This window comes from Mauremys mutica, chromosome 15, assembly GCF_020497125.1.
Source record: "Mauremys mutica isolate MM-2020 ecotype Southern chromosome 15, ASM2049712v1, whole genome shotgun sequence".
Classification (NCBI taxonomy): domain Eukaryota; kingdom Metazoa; phylum Chordata; order Testudines; family Geoemydidae; genus Mauremys; species Mauremys mutica.
In genome coordinates this window covers 2023540-2042812 of record NC_059086.1, presented here as the reverse complement: position 1 = coordinate 2042812, position 19273 = coordinate 2023540, and the positions used below count along the sequence as shown (strand labels likewise).

General features: G+C 69.0%; 2 protein-coding genes across 2 annotated transcripts; one reads left to right on the top strand and one right to left on the bottom strand.

Annotated features, from left to right (window-relative positions):
- Positions 1-551: 551 nt before the first annotated feature.
- Positions 552-8608, bottom strand: LOC123350295 (2-oxoisovalerate dehydrogenase subunit alpha, mitochondrial-like). Its single transcript, XM_044988795.1, is given in 10 exon segments — positions 552-1476; positions 1849-2020; positions 2113-2254; positions 2917-3067; positions 3069-3124; positions 4275-4436; positions 4765-4873; positions 5734-5820; positions 6791-6970; positions 8484-8608. Coding segments are annotated over 10 exon segments (1314 nt in total). The 5' UTR covers positions 8568-8608; the 3' UTR covers positions 552-1305.
- A 146-nt stretch (positions 8609-8754) lies between these two features.
- Positions 8755-18812, top strand: LOC123350296 (exosome complex component RRP46-like). The gene is made up of 6 exons (XM_044988796.1): positions 8755-8908; positions 10110-10223; positions 11790-11911; positions 15631-15771; positions 16289-16378; positions 18582-18812. Exons 1-6 carry the CDS (start codon positions 8815-8817, stop codon positions 18672-18674), a joined length of 654 nt encoding a protein of 217 aa, XP_044844731.1. The 5' UTR covers positions 8755-8814; the 3' UTR covers positions 18675-18812.
- The last annotated feature ends 461 nt before the right edge of the window (positions 18813-19273 follow it).

Sequence of the window (19273 nt, the reverse complement as noted above, 5' to 3'; positions counted from 1 at the left end):
TGCACTGACGGTTACACTCTGTCACCTCTCCCCAAGGGCAGCGCAGCCTCTAACCCGCTGGCAGGGGGCGCCCCGTGCTGGCCCCGTAACCCCCGCTGCTGCTCGGGGGGGGGTCCCCTCAGCCCAGGGTGCCCCGTGCTGGCCCCATAACCCCCGCTGCTGCTCGGGGGGGGGTCCCCTCAGCCCAGGGTGTCCCGTGCTGGCCCCGTAACCCCCCCTGCCGCTCGGGGGAGGGGGTCCCCTCGGCCCAGGGTGCCCCGTGCTGGCCCCATAACCCCCGGTGCTGCTCGGGGGGGGTCCCGCTGGCACCCCAGGCTGGGCTCAGATCCGCTCCCTTCCCCTGGTGCAGGTAGGAGACGCTCCCCCTCTGGGAGGCCCAGCCCGGGGCTCCTGCCACCTCTAACCCCAGCAACCTGCCCTCCCCCCCGTCCCACCCTGACCCACCTGCTAACCCCGGCCAGGAGCGGAGACTCCTCGGGTCAGGACTGCGGCAGAGGCTGTGACCCGGGGGGAACCGGCTCCCGGGTACGAGGGGACGCGGAGACGGGAGCTCTTAGCACAGAGAAAGTTTATTGACCTGCCAGGCCTCAGGGCCATTGGCTCCAAGGCCGAGCTGGATTTCCCCAGCCCCCCGTGTAACAGCACGACGGGCGCTGCCCCCACCTATCCTACGTGTAACAGAGCCTGGTGCCCGGGGGCTGCCCGGTGCCCGGGGGCTGCCCGGCGAGGGACCGGATCTGCCGGGCCGACTCGCCAGGAACCGTGGTTCAACCCCCCACCCCCACCACTCACCCGAGCCTAGGAAGCAGAACCAGCTTGCCCTAAAACACCCCTCCCCAACCCCCGGCGCCAGCGTGGCAGGGGCACAGGGCAGACACGGGGTAGATGGTGCCGCTCGCCCGAGTCTCCCGGCTGCGGCCGAGCTCTGTGCCCAGCCCCCGCAGTGAAGTGGCTCCCTGCCCCTGCTTGGGGGCAGCTCCCCCCAGCTCCCGGGACAAGCTCTGCCCACCGGGGCCCCGGGCGCCCCGACTCTGGGCTGGGGAGGCCGCAGGCAGGACAGCGAGGGGACCCCCAGCCTGCGGGAGGGGAGGAGATCCCGGAGATGGGGTTTCCGTGACGCCAGGGGGGGGCTCTGTCCGAGCTAGGAATTCCCGCTGCCCCAGTGACCGCGCCCCCCCCCAGGACTTGCTCACACCCGGGGGACCCTGCCCCCGGCACGGCGCGGCCAGGGGAACTCGAGGCAGGGGCCGGGCACTCCCCGGGTGCAGCAGGGGGCCAGGTGAGCGGGCTCCCCCCCGCGGGGCGTCACTTCTCAAAGTGCTCCAGGGGGTAGTGCTCCCCGTAGAGCCGGAGGTGCCGCGCCAGCGCCTCCTGCTGCTTCTGCAGGTGCGAGGGCATCTCGCAGTACACGTCCGAGAACAGGTGCTGCGGGCTGGGCTTCAGCTTCCGCTCCGCCTGCTCAAAGGCCTCCATGACCTGGCCGGGGGGAGGCAGCGTTAGCCAGCGCCCTGCTCCGCCCACTAGCCCCCACTCCCCTCCCAGAGCTGGGCAGGACCCAGGCGTCCTGGCTCCCATGCACCCTGCTCTGCCCACTGGGCCCCGCCCCCACCCAGAGCCAGGCAGAACCCCAGAGTCCTGGCTTCAATCCCCCCTGCTCCTCCCACTAGCCCCCACTCCCCTCCCAGAGCTGGGCAGGACCCAGGCATCCTGGCCCCCAGCCGTCCCCTCCTCTTAACCTCCAGGGTGCCAGCTCGGGCCGAGCCGGGAGTGGAGTCGCTCTCCCCAGCCCCTCTACACCGTGGGCAGCCAGGGCTGAGGGGTCCCGGGGGGGGACCCCCCCTCACTCACCCTCTTGCGGGATTTCTTCCTCCAGCTCTTCTCCTGCTCCTCGTCCCACCAGCCCCGGCCCACCATGTGGTGCCGCAGGCGGGAGATGGGGTGGTCCTGCTTGTCCCAGTAGTTCACCTCGTCCACCGAGCGATAGGCCGAGCTGTCGTCACTCGTGCTGTGGTGCCCAATCCTGGGGGAGGAGGAGGATCAAGGTGTGAGCCCGCCCCTTGGTTGGGCTGCCCCGCCCCTGGCCCTGTGGCCCCGACCCTGGCCCCGCCCCACCTGTAGGTCATGGCCTCGATGAGGAAGGGCTGGTTCTCCGCGATGGCCCGGCGCCGGGCCTCCCGCGTGGCGTTGTACACGGCGAAGACGTCGTTCCCGTCCACACGGATGGACATGATCCCGTAGCCGGGCCCGCGGGCCGCTGGGGGCGGAGAGACGCGCTGAGCCCCAGGGCCAGCAACCCCCAGCCCATCATCACCCCCCAGCCCCTCCCTCCGATTCCCCACCCCGTGCCGAACGGGGGGCTCTGTGCACTGCAGGGTGCTGGGGGAGCCCCCGGGCTCTCCGGCTGCAAACCCCACCCAGGAGCCGGGCCGACGCGCCACTGGCTGGTGGCAAAGGAATCGCCCTGGCGGGTCGTTGACTCGAAGTGCCCAGCCGTTGCCGTGGCATCGCCTGAGACACGGGGCCACCCCTGCCCAGGAGAACGGGGCGGGGGGTCGCCCTGGTGACGAGCTGAGTCACCTGACGCACAGACCGGGCGGTGAGAAGGGAGGAGCTGACCCATGCTGGGGCGCCTAGGACCCCCCCAAAGTGTGACCGAGTGAGGGGCACTGCAGGGGGTGTCTGCCGGGCTGGGCGCGGCCTGGCTTCCCAACGGGGGGCAGAGAGAGGAGTGGGAAGGGGTCCTGCCCCGGGGCTGGGCAGCCGGACAGCGGGCTCCGGCTCTCACGGGAGGGTGGGCGACTGGTCTGCACCCCAAGTGTGTGCCTGGGGACCCCCCGACCCGAGACGGGGCGGAGTCACAGCAGTCTAGTGGGTGGCTGGCACGGGGTGAGCCCCGACTCCCCCCCGGCCCCGCACCGATGCCGTCGCCGCGGTACTGCTCCGAGGTGGGCGTGGAGATGGCGTAGCCGTTGTTGCGGCAGAAGAAGAGGATGGGGCACTCCAGGGTGGCGGCGAAGTTGAAGCCGGCGTGGGCGTCGCCCTCGCTGGCCGCGCCCTCCCCGAAGTAAGCAGATCACGGCCCGGCTGGCGTTGTCCCGCTTGAAGGCGTAGGCGGCCCCCACGGCTGCGGGCAGAGCGGCGGGGGAGGGGTTAGTGTAGGGGGCTGGGGAGACCGGCCCAGAACCTCCCTCGCCCCCGGCCAGCCAGGCGGGCAGGGCTCTGCCTCTGGGCCCTGTCGTGAGGCTCCGCTCTGGAGTAGCATGGGCTGCGGGTCGGGAGTGAGGGGCACCAAGGGGGCTGGGGGGGGGCAGCGGGCTACGGGGTCAGGCTAAGGAGTGTCAGCCATGAAACATGGGCTGGCAGACAGCTGGCTGTGTGTCTGCCAGGGCCGGGCTAGCAGGGGCTGCGGGTCGGGAGTGAGGGGCACTGGCAGGGCTGGAGGAGGCAGGGCTGGGCTAGCAGGGGCTGCGGGTTGGGAGTGAGGGGCACCGGCAGGGCTGGGGGGACCAGGGCTGGGCTAGCAGGGGCTGCGGGTCGGGAGTGAGGGGCACCGGCAGGGCTGGGCTAGCAGGGGCTGCGGGTCAGGAGTGAGGGGCACCGGCAGGGCTGGGGGAACCAGGGCCGGGCTAGCAGGGGCTGCGGGTCGGGAGTGAGGGGCACCGGCAGGGCTGGGGGAACCAGGGCCGGGCTAGCAGGGGCTGCGGGTCGGGAGTGAGGGGCACCGGCAGAGCTGGGGGGGCCGGGGCCGGGCTAGCAGGGGCTGCGGGTCGGGAGTGAGGGGCACCGGCAGGGCTGGGGGAGGCAGGGCCGGGCTAGCAGGGGCTGCGGGTCGGGAGTGAGGGGCACCGGCAGGGCTGGGGGGACCAGGGCCGGGCTAGCAGGGGCTGCGGGTCGGGAGTGAGGGGCACCGGCAGGGCTGGGGGGACCAGGGCTGGGCTAGCAGGGGCTGCGGGTCGGGAGTGAGGGGCACCGGCAGGGCTGGGGGGACCAGGGCTGGGCTAGCAGGGGCTGCGGGTCGGGAGTGAGGGGCACCGGCAGGGCTGGGGGGACCAGGGCTGGGCTAGCAGGGGCTGCGGGTCGGGAGTGAGGGGCACCGGCAGGGCTGGGGGGACCAGGGCTGGGCTAGCAGGGGCTGCGGGTGAGGAGTGAGGGGCACCGGCAGGGCTGGACGCTGGGCTAGCAGGGGGCTCCGGGTCGGGATTTCCCCCCAGCCCCTTTGGGAGGTGGCTGTCGTCCGACGGCCTGTGGGGCACCCGAGGGGTTCAGGGTCTCACCCTGGGGGATCTGCGTGGCCAGCGGGGACGAGATGGTGACGAAGTGCCGGTCTCTGCAGCCGTAGTGCACCGGCATCTGGCGCCCTTTGCCGGTGTCGCTGGCGTTGCCGTAGCACTGGGCCATGAAGAGGTCCAGGGGGTAACCCCGGTACATCAGCACGCCTGGGGCCGAGAGAACCGCAGGCGGGTTACAGCAGGGAGGCAGGGTCGGGGACCCCCCCCGCGGCACCGCCACCCCCAGGGTCAGAGCCACCGCACATGGGAGGGGCTGGAAATCAGCGCCAGGCCTGCCCTGCTGGGCGTTAGCCGGTGTCCCGGGGCCCAAGGCGGAGGCATCCGTGTGCTCCCCTGCGGGCAGGATGTCAGTCCCCGCCGGCCGGCATGGCCGGCAGGCTGCTTTACGCTGCCCCCTAGTGACCAGTGCATGGAACAGCCCCCCCCCCCGCAGGCTGGGACGAGGGGCTTTGAACCCAGGCTGACTCGCCGTCACCTGCTTCCCGGTACTGCCCAAACACCAGGTCTGCGTCATCCAGCGCCGCGGCGCTGCCCACGTGCGTCCCCTCCTCCCCGTAGTTCGTCATGTAGAAGGAGATCCTGCCCTGGAAAAGGAACACGGCATTAGTTACTGTGGGGGTGCAGCGCGAGGGGTGGGCACGGGGCAGTGTCCTCATCGTGGTGGGGGAAATAGAGGCACGGAGCAGGGACACAGAGTCAGCAGCAGAGACAGGAATAAAACCCAGGAGTCCTGGCTCCTAGCCCCCGCCACTCCCCTCCCAGAGCTGGGGGTAGAACCCAGGAGTCCTGGCTCCTAGCACCCGCCACTCCCCTCCCAGAGCTGGGGGTAGAACCCAGGAGTCCTGGCTCCCAGCCTCCCCTGCTCTAACCACCAGACCTCACTCCCTCCCAGACCCGGGGATAGAACCCAGGAGTCCTGGCTCCTAGCCCCCGCCACTCCCCTCCCAGAGCTGGGGGTAGAACCCAGGAGTCCTGGCTCCTAGCCCCCGCCACTCCCCTCCCAGAGCTGGGGATAGAACCCAAGAGTCCTGGCTCCCAGCCTCCCCTGCTCTAACCACCAGACCTCACTCCCTCCCAGACCCGGGGATAGAACCCAGGAGTCCTGGCTCCCAGCCCTGTGCTGTGGTAAATTAACGCTGCCGCGAGCTAATCGCCTTAAGCACATTAAGGATCCCACGACGGAGGGAAAACATCGGTGAGGCCAAGCGCCGAGCACCTCAGGTGGGAAGGTGAAATCAAAGGCCCGACTCCGGAATGGGCCTGGCTGGCTGGGAACCGCCGAGAAGCAGCAGGGGCTGCAGGGCTCACGCACTGGAGGAGTCGGCACCGCGACGCAGCCGAGAGGAAGGCGACTCTGGGGAATGTTCCCCGGAGCGTCGGACAGGAGACCGGGTCAGAGCCGCCAGGGTGCTCCCCCGCCCCCCCAGCCCCCGAGCCGACACACCTGCCTCTGCGACTCGTACAGGATCCGGTCCATCGTGTTGAGCAGCGTCATGGTCTTGTAGAACTTCAGCACCTGCTCCTGTGAGAGCTGCGGCGGCAGAGGGCGAGGAGCCGGGTCAGCGCGGGGCCTGCCACACCCGGCAACGGTGACGCGCTGGGGGCTGCAGGGGTCACCACTGGAGAGCCCGACTCAGCGGTGGAGCCCAGACCAGCCCATGCCTGGGAGAAGCTGCGACGGCCACGCCAGCCAGGTAGATTGGGGGGTGGGATGGGGAGTTTGCCCCAGGCTGGCAGGGAAGGGGTTAACACAGCCTAGGGAAGCCACGCAGGGGGCAGCCAATCAGAGATGGGCTTCGGGGAGCAGCCAATCAGGGCCCAGTGGGCTGACATAAAAGGGAGGGGCAGGGCAGCAGGGGTGCCTAGCGGCTGCAGGGGGGGCACAGAGCAGCTGCTGGCAGGGACCAGGGGAACAAGGGGGGGGGCTCCTGGCTGGCTGGCTACTGGGACGTGCGGGCTGGAGGCCCGGCCGGAGAGGAGGGCAAAGGTGCTGGGGCTGCAGGGAGCTGGAGCAGCTCTGGTGGAGAAGTCAAGAAGAGGCAGCAGGAGGCTGCTAGCTACAGGGTCCCTGGACCTGCAGTAGGAGGTGGGCCCTGGTGTGTCCCCCCTCGACCACCTCTGGGGAAGTGGCTGGCCTATAGAACTGGGAGCTATTTAAGGGGAGAACACAATGAGAGAGTTAATCCCTGAAACGGCCAGCAGGAGGCGCTGCTCTGGTGTGTAGATCCGTCACAAGGGGTCACGGCGACGGCCAGCAGACGTCCCAGGGTCCAGCCCCATGCAGGGAGGTGGCGAGGGGTGAGGAGCAACGGGGTGAAATGCGGGGGAATAGGGGGTAGGAGAACCGTGTTTTAACACGACACTGGGGGACAGGCTCGTGCATCCTGCCCTGCCGTGTGTCCAGCTGTGGGGGACAGCCCAGAGGACAATCCTGCATGGATGGGGTGGAGGAGATGGGATCTGGGCTCCACCCCCCAGTCCTGCCAGCGTCTTGCGCTCACCTGGGGATCTTCGTCCGGGTTGATGATCTGCCCCTGCCGATCCATGACCCGGTAGATGGGGATCCCTGAGATCACGTTGGGCTGGATAAAATCCAGCTTGTCCACAAAATCAGCCGAGGCTCCAGGAAACTGCGGCTTCTCCTCCAGGGAGGTGAACTCCTGCTGCTGCCGGAGTACGCGCTGGGGGGAGGACAGGACCAGGTGAGGCGGGAGAGCATCGCTCTCAGACATGTCTCCCCCATGTGTCCACGTGGCACCACGGGAGTGACACGTACCCACCGGGCCCCGGGCGTGCAGGGACGTGTCGCGGGATGGGTGCGCTCAGGGCTTTGCCAGCGAAGTCGCTTAAACAATTATGGTTTATTCTTTGTATTGCAGCAGCACCGGGGAGCTCCAGTCGTGGGCCGGCCCCACAGGCGCCAGGTGCTGCACAAACGCAGAACAAAGAGACAGCCCCTGCCCCTGGGTTTATAAGCTTAGTAAATCTAAAACCGCTGGATGCACACACCATGGGCGTAATCAACTGGATATTAATGACACGGGTGCCCCTTTCCCAGCTAGCTCAGGCCTGAAGAAGCCGAGGAGAAGCTGACAGCCGGCACATCGACCAATCCTGCAGCTTGTTGAAGTTTCCGCCATGAATCAATTTGGGGCGCCCTTCACGTTGGCCACACCCGACTCTGCGAGGCGGGTCCGTGGCAGGTGAGGAGCATGGCAAGGTTGTGCTAGGAGGCCTGGGGATTTCCCTTCTCTTCGCTAGGCCCCAGAGCCGTTTGAACCGCTGATTAAATCTGTTTTGTGCTTGGCTGGACTGAACAAACACCACGTCCTTGTTTATGTTCGTTCAAGGCCGCCAGGGCTGACGTTTCAACCCGCCCCACTCACGCCAGCTGTCAGCGCCCGTCTCCGCGGGGGCGAGACCAGCCAGCGCCCGGCCCGAAGGAAACCCAGGGAAAGGGGCAAGGAGCTGTTAGGGGCCCAGGCTCGCGGGGGGAGCGCTGGGCAGGGCCCCGCGGGGCTCGGAAAACGTCCCCCCCCCAGAAGCTGGGCCAGTACGAGGTGTTACCCCCCCCCCTTGTCTCTGCTACCAACACGCCACTGACACGGGCTCCGGGCCCACTCCCCCCCCCCCCCAGGGACACGGAACCTGCCCCGGCCACGTCCCCCTCGCGCCCCCCCCCCCCGGAACTGCCGCTTCTGGCCGGGGGCTGGGAAACCCCACAGCCGAGCACGGCCCCAAGGACCGGGCCAAACCTCCCCCCCGCCCCCTCCCCCGTCCGAGGGGGGGTCACCCCCGGTGGGGCGCGGCCGCGAGCCTCTTCCAGGGCTTTCAGCGGGGGGGGGGGGGCGAACTCCCCACGTCCCCCTCCCCGTAGGAGCGGCCCCGTGGGGGGGGGCACCCGGTGCGTTACCAGATTAACCCCAACGGGCCCGCCCCGCCCCCCCCGGCTGCAGCTCAGCGCCAGCCCCGCTCTCGGAAAGGGGGAAACTGAGGCACCGGCTGGGAGGCGGCCCCGGGAACCCCCGTTGGGCTCCTCGGCTCCAGGCGCCGGCCCGGGGAACCCAGGCGTCCTGACCCCCCCCCGCCAGGGGCTGCGAGGAGACTCACCCCCCCCCGCCCCGCCCCCGGAGCTGCCTGCAGAGCCCGGGGGTCCCCCTCCCCCAAGGACAGGACCGGGCCCCCCCCACTCACGGCGGTGCCGAGGCCCCGGGCCCCCCGCGGGCCCCCCAGCAGCAGCCGCCCCAGGCCCCGCCGCAGCCCCCAGCCCGCCGCCATCTTGGTGCGGAAGGCGGGGCTGCCCCTGAGCCCGCCCCTCCCCGTCACCATGGCAACGGGGTGGCCCCGCCCCGCATTCCCCGGCCTCCATAGGGCACCATCACCATGGCAACCGACTCAGCCCGCGCCCGCATCCCCCCCACGGGGGCGGGGCGGGGCTCTGGCCGGGGGCGGGGCTCCCGCTGGTTCCCCTCGCCCCGGAAGCGGAAGTGGGGTCCCGCGTGCGGGGCGGGGGGTCGGAGGCGCGATGGGGTCCGAGCCGGGGGGCTGCGCCCTGCGCCGCTTCTCCTGCGAGCTCGGCCCGCTCGGCCGCCCCGACGGCTCCGCCGCCTTCCTGCAGGGTGAGGCCGGGCCTGGGCCCCCCCCGGGCCCCTCCGGACCCCCCCACCCGGCCCCCCCGCCACCCCCAGCGCCCCCCCCCCGCCCCCTCCCCCTCCGGACCCCCCCACCGGGCCCGGCCCCCCTCCTCTGCCCCCTCCCCCACCGGGCCCGGGCCCCCCCGACACCCCCAGCACCTCCCCACTGCCCCCTCCCCCACCGGCCCCCCCGACACCCCGGTACCGCCCGGCCCCCCCACTGCCCCCTGACACCCCTTGTCACCCCCACTCCTCCCAGGACCCCCCCAGATCCCCCCTGCCACTCTCCCTCCCCCACTGGTACCGCTCAGTGCCCCCGGCCCCCCCCTTCCACCCCTACTCTGGGCCCGGGCCACCCCCAGGACCCCCTGACACCCCCCGGTACCCCCTTGTTCCCCCTCCTAGCGCCCCCCCGGTCTCACCTGCCACCCCCCCAGTCATCCCTACTCCCCCCTCCCCCTGGGCCCCCCCACCCCCGGTACCGCCCAGCGCCCCCCTGGGCCCCTCCTGCCACCCCCTGGTACCCCTGAGCCCCCATAACCCCCCCAGCCACCCGCCCACCCCTGCTTCCGCCCACCCCTCCCCTTGCCTCCTGGTATTGCCCCCCGTCACCGGTACCGCCCCCCGACCTCCCTTCCCCCCTCCCCATCTCCCTTCCCCGTACCCCCCACCCCCAGTACTTCCCCCCGGCCCCCCCGGCGCTGGTCCTCTTATCCGTCCATTCCCTGGGGCTCCCCCTTGAACCCCAGCCTCCCTGCCCTCCACCCCCCAGGGCTCTTCCTACACCCCCTTGTCCCGCCCCGGCCCAGGGACCCGCTTACCCTCCTGCCTTTTGGGTTGTGGGTTTGTCTCCCCCAAAGGGAGCCGCTCCCCTCCCCTCCCAGCCCGTCCATGGGTGGAGGGAGGGCTCCCCGATTCCCCTGTCTGGGGGGAGTCCCATAACTAGGGGCTCTCTCATCGCCTGGCCAGCAGGCCCCCCCCCCCCACAGACAGATCTGGGGGGTGGCGTTCGCCATCGGCTGAGTTCGGGGACCCCCTTGGGAGCCTGGGGCAGGAGCTGCGTAGCCCGGCCCCCCGCGTGTCCTGGCAGTTCCTGTCCTGGCCCTGCTCCGGGGCAGGAGCTGGGGGAAGGCTCCGGGGAAGGAGCAGGGGCCGGGTCTTACCGTGCGCTCGCCTCTCCCCTCAGGGGACACCTCGGTCCTCGCCGGCCTGTACGGCCCGGCCGAGGTGAAGGTCAGCAAGGAGCTGTACGACAAGGCCACGGTGGAAGTGATGCTCAAACCCAAAGTGGGGCTCCCGGGTAAGCGATGGTGGAGCCGTGAGCCCCCCCCCCACCCCGTGGGCGTTGTCAGTGGTAAAGGGGGGCGCTGACCGGGGATGGGGGGCCTCCCGGGCAGCCACCAGGATTACACCTCGAACAAAAGCTTGGAGGCTATTTAAAAACACTGGATCCTTCAACCTCCGCCTCCCCCGCTTACTGGATGTTTAAAATGAGCCCTACAATAACAGGAGATGTTATTAGCATGCTGAGTACGGGGCTCGCCACAGACCCTACCATAACAATCCGCCCTGCTGCGACAAAGCGCCATAGAGATCTTGGGTCTGGCGGAGCAATTCTGCCCCGATCTGAGACCCCCCCGGCATGTCCGGCCCCAGCTTCCGTGAGCTCCGATCGCCCGGCGCCCCGTGTGGCTGAGCGGCCCCCGCGCCCCGGTGAGCCCCCGTGAGGGGGAATGGCTGGGCGTGGCCTCGGCCCTGAGCCCAGCCTGCGTTCACAAGGTGGGGGTGGGCTGGAGCCCGTCGCCCTCTGGGATTCGGATCACGGTGCTGCAGCTCGGGTCGTGCCGTCTCCATGGTGGATGGAGAGTTGGACGGACTTTGGGTCAAGTCCCTGCTCTGCCGTGCACTTGGTCAAGTCACTGCAGCTCGGTGCCTCGTGTGCAGTGGGGGAACAGCACTGCCCTGCCGGGGGGGCTGTGTGTATGTGTGTGTAAATCCACTGCCGATTGTGCGGTGCTGACCTGCTGTGGGAATGGCGGCCAGATAAGAGCCGTGGGTGGGTGGGTGGGGGAGACACGTGCAGTGGGGGGAATGAGTGGAGGGGTATGTGGGGGGGGGGGTGGAGGGATGGAGGAAGGGGGGGTGGAGGGACAGACAGACATAACTTGACAGAAAGCCCTGTAACCCTCGAACCACGCCCCTCCCCTCTGGATGAAGTTTTCCTGTTGTGTTAACCCTGGGCCGGGCTCTCCCTACCCCTTGGGCTCATCGGGTCCCCTGCAGCTGGGCCCCCCGAAACGCAGCTCCCCGAACGGTCAGCATCTCCCGGGTTCCGGGTCTCACCAGGCTCCTTTTTTCAAGCTCTCAGATTCCCAGGGCGCTTCCACAGCAAATCGTGACATTAAGAACCAAGGGAGGGTTTTCCTCTGCTGAAGTTGTGACACTTCTCAGCTTTGTTACTGACTCTTGCTGGAGAAACAGCCTTGGGCAGCCAGAGCCGCCCGGCGAGGTGGGGTCGGGTGTAACGTCGCGGGGCAGGACTCTCCTGCACTTCCAGCTGGGGAGACTGAGGCAAGCTGTGTGCGCTCGGAAGGCCGGGAGCCACCCCGATATTGGGCGGCTGTGGGGGCAGCATCCGGCAAGGCGAGGGGCCCCGATCTCAGCTGGGGGGCTTTGGGGCAGTGCCTGGCACGCCGGGGGGGGGCGCAGTTTGCGTTGGGAAGTCTGGGTGCTGGCGTCACACAGGCAGACGGCTCCTGGGGGAGAGCGCGGGGCCGAAGAGGAGCTGCTCTTGTGGGGGCGGAGGGCTGCTGGGGGGCTTTGTCCAGCTCCCGGCTCAGCCGGCCCCTGTCTCTCCTTCCCCCAGGTGTCTTCGAAAAGAACCGGGAGCAGCTGATCAGGAAGACGTGTGAGGCAGTTATCCTGGGCGCCCTGCACCCCCGAACCTCCATCTCCATCGTGCTGCAGGTGATCAGCGACGCGGGCGCCGTATCCTTCACCAGCAGCCCAGCAGGGGGCGCTCCTGCTCGTCTGGCCCGAGCCCGACAGGGACTACTGGCCGTCGCCTCTAAGTGGCAGCAGTGCCCTGGCAGTGGCTGTCTGGGGCCTGCGCCCTGGTGCCCCGGGGAAGGGCTGGGGCTTCCCGCTCGACTGAACCCGCCGGAGAGTCGAAGGGGGAACGGCAGCCTGGGGTCCCCACCCACTGCTCCGTCGGTGCCCCTCACTCCCGACCCGCAGCCCCTGCTAGTCCGGCCCTGCTGGTGCCCCTCACTCCTGACCCGCAGCCCCTGCTAGCCCAGCCCTGGGCCCCCCCCCAGCTCTGCCAGTGCCCCTCACTCCCGACCCGCAGCCCCTGCCAGCCCAGTCCTCTGTCGGTGAGAACAGAGGAACCTGGTGTAAACGGGGGCTGCTGGGACGGGCGGGGCAGCAGAGCCTTCCCAGGGCGCTGGAGGAATTTAATTACGGCGCCGCGTGATGCAGGTGCGAAGTGACAAGGTCTCCGGCTCTGGGGTGTGAGCCAGGCGCCGGGATTAGCGGCAGGCGGGGGTGTCAGATTCCAGCTGAATAGAGGCAGGAGTGATGACTTAATTCAGCCTCGGGAAGGGCTCTTGCTTTTCACTGAGCCAAATCCCCGGGGGAGGATTAGCGCTGGCAGGAAGGGCATCCAGTCCCCCACAGCCCCCTCCTGGGACCCAGCCGGAGCCTGTCCACTGGCAACAACCGCCCGGCGGGGTCCTGCTCCGGGCAGGGGCCCCTACGTGCCACCCCAATACACCCAGTACCCCTATTCTGGGACGTTCCTGGGACCGCTACCGTAATGATCAGTGCCCAGCACAAAGGAGTCCCAGTCATGGTCCAGGACTCCATTGTGCTAGGCACTGTACATTTCTTAGGTGTATTATGGTAGCACATAGGAGCCCGAAATGGACCAGTCCAGAGCCCCATTGTTTTGGTCTCTGTACATCTATTAGGTGTATTATGGTAGTGCCTTAGGGTCTTGGCCCTAACGTAATGCACCTAATAAATGTATAGGACTTGGCACAGTGGGAGGCTGGTCATAACTGGGGCTCCAGCTTGGTGCTGCTCACTTACTAGGTGTATTATGGTAGTGCCTAGCAAAGACAGGGCTGGGTCTGGACCCCAGGGTACTACCGTAATACAGCTAGTAAGTGAACAGTAGCTGGCGCCACTGGGGGCTGGTCCATGGCGCACCCCCAGGTGCTCCTGCAGCTGCTCTGGAGGGGGATCCGGAGGCCGGGGGCGTGTTACTTATGGGCAGGAGCTGGTCTGTGGTGCGGGCTTGGTGGGCTCCACATGGCCAGTGAAATGTTAGAGCCCTCGGGGTTGGCAGCCAGGACTCCTGAGTTCTGTCCCTGGCTCTGGGAGGGGAGTGGGGTCTAGAGGTTGGAGCGGGGGGGGGGGGGGCTGGGAGCCAGGACTCCTGGGTTCTGTTGTGCTCCAGGGGCTGGGGGGAGGCCGAGTGGCTGTGGAGTGTTTGAAGTCAAGTGTTACTAGGCTGCTCTCTTTAAAGGGGAATTGAATTGCTGTCGAAAACGCCTCCTGGGCCCCTGTGGCTCCTGCAGGAGAGCACCCGCCATAGGCAGCACCCCCCGCACAGCCACCCAGGTGTGGAAACGGAGGCACGGAGAGAGCAAGTGGCTTGCTCAGGGTGACGCAAGTCTGTGGCAGAGCCGGGGACAGAACCCAGGAGTCCTGACTCGCAGCCCCACCCCTGACCACTAGACTCCCCTCCCTGAGCCGGGGACAGAACCCAGGAGTTCTGACTCGCAGCCCCACGCCTGACCACTAGACACCCCTCCCTGAGCCGGGGACAGAACCCAGGAGTCCTGACTCGCAGCCCCACCCCTGACCACTAGACTCCCCTCCCTGAGCTGGGGACAGAACCCAGGAGTCCTGACTCGCAGCCCCATCCCTGACCACTAGACACCCCTCCCTGAGCCGGGGACAGAACCCAGGAGTCCTGACTCGCAGCCCCACGCCTGACCACTAGACACCCCTCCCTGAGCCGGGGACAGAACCCAGGAGTCCTGACTCGCAGCCCCACGCCTGACCACTAGACTCCCCTCCCTGAGCTGGGGACAGAACCCAGGAGTCCTGACTCGCAGCCCCACCCCTGACCACTAGACTCCCCTCCCTGAGCTGGGGACAGAACCCAGGAGTCCTGACTCGCAGCCCCATCCCTGACCACTAGACTCCCCTCCCTGAGCTCGGGACAGAACCCAGGAGTCCTGACTCCCAGCCCCACCCCTGACCACTAGACACCCCTCCCTGAGCCGGGGACAGAACCCAGGAGTCCCAGCTCCATGCGACCCGCCCAGCCTCCAGACCCCGCAGTTCCAGGGGCACTTTCCCGCTGAGGCGAGCTCTGCACGTGCTGAAATAGGGGCTCTGAAGAAACGAGCGGTGGTTTCCCTCCGTGTAGCGCGCAGCAGCCAAGAGCCGGGTCCCTGCTGCTGGGGCTGCTAGCGAGGACGGCCCACAGCGCCCCTCCCTGTTAATTAGCCAGTGTTCATTAACGAGGCCGATAGCCCACTTCACATCTGCGGAGGGCTTGGCAGGCGCTGGCTGTTTAACTCTCAGATGAAAAGCACCGTGGAAAGACTGTGTTTGCGGGTGGGTTGAGTCATCTCCCGTTCGGGGCTGGTCCCTGCCCTGCTGCGGGGTGGTGGGTCCCCCTACATCCTCCCCTCTCCCCCCGCCATCTCCAGCTGCTCTGATCTTTAGGGGGACCGAACCCCAGTTGTGCTCCAGCCCAACCCCCGGCCAGCGCAGATGTGTCGCGTACGTCTTTGGCTGGTCTGGTGCTGAGCATCCCCAGAGGAATCGCCACCTGGGATTGGCTGGGACTGTGGGGAGCTGGGTTCAGGCCCTGGCTCTGCCACTGACTCCCGGGTGTGACCTTCAGCAAGACACTTAGTCTTGTGTGCCTCGGTTTCCCTCTTGTAAAAAGAAAATCGATCCTTCCTGTGCCTGCTTAAACTATCTGTCTCTGTGTGTCTGCGTGGCAACAGGGCCCCCCAGTCTCGGATGCTGCACTGCCCCCGATGGGGCCCTGATCTCGGCTGGGGTTGGGGTCTGGGCGGCTCCCGGCCCGACGGGGCCCTGATCTCGGCTGGGGTTGGGGTCTGGGCGGCACCCGGCCCGACGGGGCCCCGATCTCGGCCGGGGTCTGGGGCGGCGCCCGGCCCAACGGGGCCCCGATCTCGGCCGGGGTCTGGGGCGGCGCCCGGCCCAACGGGGCCCCGATCTCGGCCGGGGTCTGGGGCGGCGCCCGGCCCGACGGGGCCGGGGTCTGGGGCGGCGCCCGGCCCGACGGGGCCGGGGTCTGGGGCGGCGCCCGGCCCGACGGGGCCGGGGTCTGGGGCGGCGCCCGGCCCGACGGGGCCGGGGTCTGGGGCGGCGCCCGGCCCGACGGGCCCCCGATCTCGGCCGGGGTCTGGGGCGGCGCCCGGCCCGACGGGCCCCCGATCTCGGCCGGGGTCTGGGGCGGCGCCCGGCCCGACGGGGCCCCGATCTCGGCCGGGGTCTGGGCGGCGCCCGGCCCGACGGGGCCCTGATGCGCTCGCAGTCTGAGCAGGGGGGTGACAGAACTGCCCGGGGGAAGGGCTTGGGTGGGTTACGGCGGCTCACTGTGGCCAGGCTGTGCTGACAACTCCCTGCCGGCTTTTCCTTGACCTGGCGCCCAGCTGCTGGCCTGCTGCCTGAACGCGGCCTGCATGGGGCTGATGGACGCTGGCCTGCCCATGAAGTCGCTCTTCTGTGGGGTGACATGCGCCCTGGACGCCACCGGGGCCATCACCCTCGACCCCACGGCCAAGCAGGAGAAGGTGGGTGTGGGGCCGCCCAGGGCCAGAGGGCTGTGCCCTAGGGGTGGCTGGGTTTAGCGCTGTGGTGTCCCAGCACAAGGGGGGGCAGGGTCTGTGCCTGGCACAATGGGTGGGAGGGTCTGTCGCACCCAGCACAGTGGGGCCTGGGGGTGGGGGTTCCTTCCTGGCCCTGCACTGACAGGTGCCCTGGAGCATGGAGCTGAGCTGCCTCCGCTCCTCTGACCCGAATGCTCCTAACGGTGCATAAACATTGCCAGCCCCTGACCCTCCTGCCCGGCGGTGGGAATCAGTGTCCCCCCATCGGCTCCGTGCGTACCCAGAGCGGGGGGTGCAGGCTGCCTGGCTGACAGCGCCTGCAGGGCACGTGTCTGACGCGAGGGGCCGGGGTCTGTTAGCCAAGCCCTGGCAGGCTGGGCCCATGGAGGCGGGATCCTGGCCCGCGAGGGCCCCGGGATGCTCGATTTCCGCCCCCCAGTGGCATGGCCGGACAGTTCACTCTGTCCCCCTTCCCTGGCAGGAGGCTCGGGCCGTGCTGACCGTCGCCATCAGCAGCGTGGAGCGGCAGGTGCTCATGTGCACCACCAAGGGGACCTGCTCGGTGGAGGAGGTGAGCGTTGCCGTGGTGTGGCATGGTTGTGGCTGTGTGCGTTGCTGTGGAGTGTGGGGGGGTTGTGATTGTGTGCGCACTCATTGCTGTGTTGTGCGCCTGTTGCTTTACAGCATGCAGTTGTGGCTGTGGAGTGTGGGGTTGTGATTGTGTGTGTACTCGTTGCCGTGTTGTGGCTGTGTGCGTTGCTGTGGTGTGTGCACTCGCGTTGGCCTAGTGGACACACATCACAGTGTGTGTCTGTGGCTCCAGGCGCCTGTTACCACTGCGGGGTGTGTGTGTGTCTCTCTCTCCCCTGGGTGTCCCCCCCATCCCTGCGCTGTCCCAGCTGGCTGCCGCTGTCAATCCCTCCCCCCCCCGCCCCCCGCGGCTCAGCCCAGGTGGGGGCTGCACCCACACAGCCGCTGCAGCGAGGGAGGGAATTGACGTGAGAGTTCAGAGCCTGGCTGCTGGGGGGCGGCTGGATCTCAGCCCTGCCTGCGTGTGGGACTGATCACCTGGGGGGCATTCGCCTTCCAGTGCCCTGGCAGGGGATGGGACGGGCGAGAGCGATGCCGCTGGGCCATGCCGCGTTTACAGCTCACTCTGCGCTCCGGCTTCCCGAGCAGAGCCGGTTCCCTCCAGACCCTGGGAGATCTTCCGCCCGGGTCGGGGGTGAGGGGCACCGGCAGGGCTGGGGGGGCAGGGCCGGGGTAGCAGGGGCTGCGGGTCGGGGGTGAGAGGCACCGGCAGAGCTGGGGGGGCAGGGCTGGGCTGGCAGGGGCTGCGGGTCGGGAGTGAGAGTCACCGGCAGAGCTGGGTGGCAGGGGCTGCGGGTCGGGGGTGAGAGGCACCGGCAGAGCTCGGGGGGGAGGGCTGGGCTGGCAGGGGCTGCGGGTCAGGAGTGAGGGGCACCGGCAGAGCTGGAGGGGAGCCCAGAGCTGGACTGGCAGGGGCTGCGGGTCGGGAGTGAGAGGCACTGGCAGAGCTGGGGGGCAGGGGCTGCGGGTCGGGGGTGAGGGGCACCGGCAGAGCTGGAGGGGGCAGGGCTGGGCTGGCAGGGGCTGCGGGTCGGGAGTGAGAGGCACCGGCAGAGGTGTCGGGGGAGCCTAGGGCTGGCAGGGCGGGGGGTTGCTGTGGCACTTTGCTTGGGGCTGGCATGTGCCCAGCTGTTGCCCAGGGGCAGAATTTCAGGGCCCTTTCAGCCACATCTGGTTTCCCAACCGCTCCCTGGGCGGCTGGTTCTGGGGCAGAGCCGCTGAGGGCCTGGGTGGGGGGGTGTCTTGTCAGATCCTCTCAACTCCCATTTGGGGTGGGGGGGCTCTGAGCCCCCAGCTGGGTCCTTTGAGCACCCCCCAGCCGGCTTGTGCCCAGCCTGTCAAGGAGGCCCCCGGGGCACAAGAGCTGGGGCTGCCGTCCTGCCCGCCGCACGGCCCAGAGCTGGGCGCATCAACACGGGGTGAGCACGTCTCACGCAGCCCCTCCCTGAGGGGCCGGTGGGGAGCGACCCTGGGATCCCTTCTTGGGCGCTGGGGGCGAGGGAGCTGGGGGGGCTGCCTGCGGGGTGGGGAGAAGGGTTCCCCTCCCGGGCGCTGGGGGTGAGGGAGCTGGGGGGGCTGCCTACGGGGGGGGGAGAAGGGTTCCCCTCCCGGGTGCAGGGGGGCGAGGGAGCTGGGGGGGCTGCCTGCAGGGGGCAGCTTCAATGATTGATGGGGTGTCACAGCCTGGTTGCTATGGCGACGGGACATAGGGTGCTGGGATGGCACCTCTCCTCCCATCTCCCCCTCACCCCCCCCGCCCCACTTCTGGGCTGGCTGTGGTCTCTGTGGGTCTGGGTGGGGAATGTGGGGGTCCTGTCCTGGAGGAAGGGCATGGGGGGGTTCCCCTCATGTATTACAGGGAAGGTGAAGGGGATCAGGCCCTGCCCCCCCGGGTGAAATGAGTTGGGGGGGGCTCAGCCCTCCCTTGCTGTGCCCCCCTGTTCTGTGGGGCCACACCCCCTGCCCTTCCCACTGCCCCATACACAGGGAGCAGGCCCCCCCTTCCTGGGGACGGGGAATCAGAGCCCCCCCCCCACCATTCCCAGGCCTCTCGGAGCAACTGGCAGAGCGGAGACCCTTCTCCTCCGCAGCCCCGGCCTGGGGTGGGGGGTCAGTGCCTGCCGTGGGGGCCTGTCTCTGGGGGTGCCCCCGCTCTAACCCCCCGTCTCCCTGCTCCTCCCCAGCTGCAGCAGTGTATCGTGGCCGCCCAGCGGGCCAGCGGCGCCATCTTCCACTTCTACCGGGACTCCGTCCGCAGGAAATACTCCAAGACGTGAGGCTCGGCCGCCCGCGGCCCCGGTCCCTGCCGAGCGGGGACCCCAGCTGGTGGCCTTGATCACCCCAAAGCCGGCGTTCGCCGCGGTGAACTCTGTGCCTCGTGCCCATTAAAAAGGGGGCGTCCGCCCGTGTGTCCAGCCAGCCGTCTGCGCCGTGTGTGGGGTGGGAGCGTGTCCCCCCACCCCCACTGCTGTTCTGCAGGGACCCCCCCCCGGTGGCTTTTCGGTTCAATTCTGAGGCCCTGGCTGTCTCAGTGCGGACTCGACGGGGGGAAACTGAGGCCGGTGGGGGTGCTGGTCTCCCCTCCCAGCGCCAGTCTGCACGGGAGCTCTCGCCTGGCAGCGCCAGGGCAGGGCATCTGGACCCCTCCGCAGCCGGGTGCTTCAGCCCATCTGTCACCAAGCTGTGCCTGCAGCGCCCCCCCCCCCCCGCGGTTAACCCCTTATGTACCGCACAGCCCAAGCCCTGCCCGGTGTGTGCCGGTGGCGAGGGTTAAAGCGGGAGGGGATTCGGGCCAGGCGGGAACTGTCAGTGACTCACGGGGCTGATCTCTCTCCTCTTTCATTGGCCCGTTCCCCACCTGGGCCCCGCCCCTTCT

Excerpts from the sequence above, each read along its gene's own strand:
- LOC123350296 (XM_044988796.1), top strand. The coding sequence starts at position 8,815 with ATGGGGTCCGAGCCGGGGGGCTGCGCCCTGCGCCGCTTCTCCTGCGAG. Across the intron at positions 8,909-10,109 it reads CTCCGCCGCCTTCCTGCAGG|GGGACACCTCGGTCCTCGCC; the intron begins GTGAGGCCGGGC and ends CTCTCCCCTCAG. Across the intron at positions 16,379-18,581 it reads GGACCTGCTCGGTGGAGGAG|CTGCAGCAGTGTATCGTGGC; the intron begins GTGAGCGTTGCC and ends GCTCCTCCCCAG.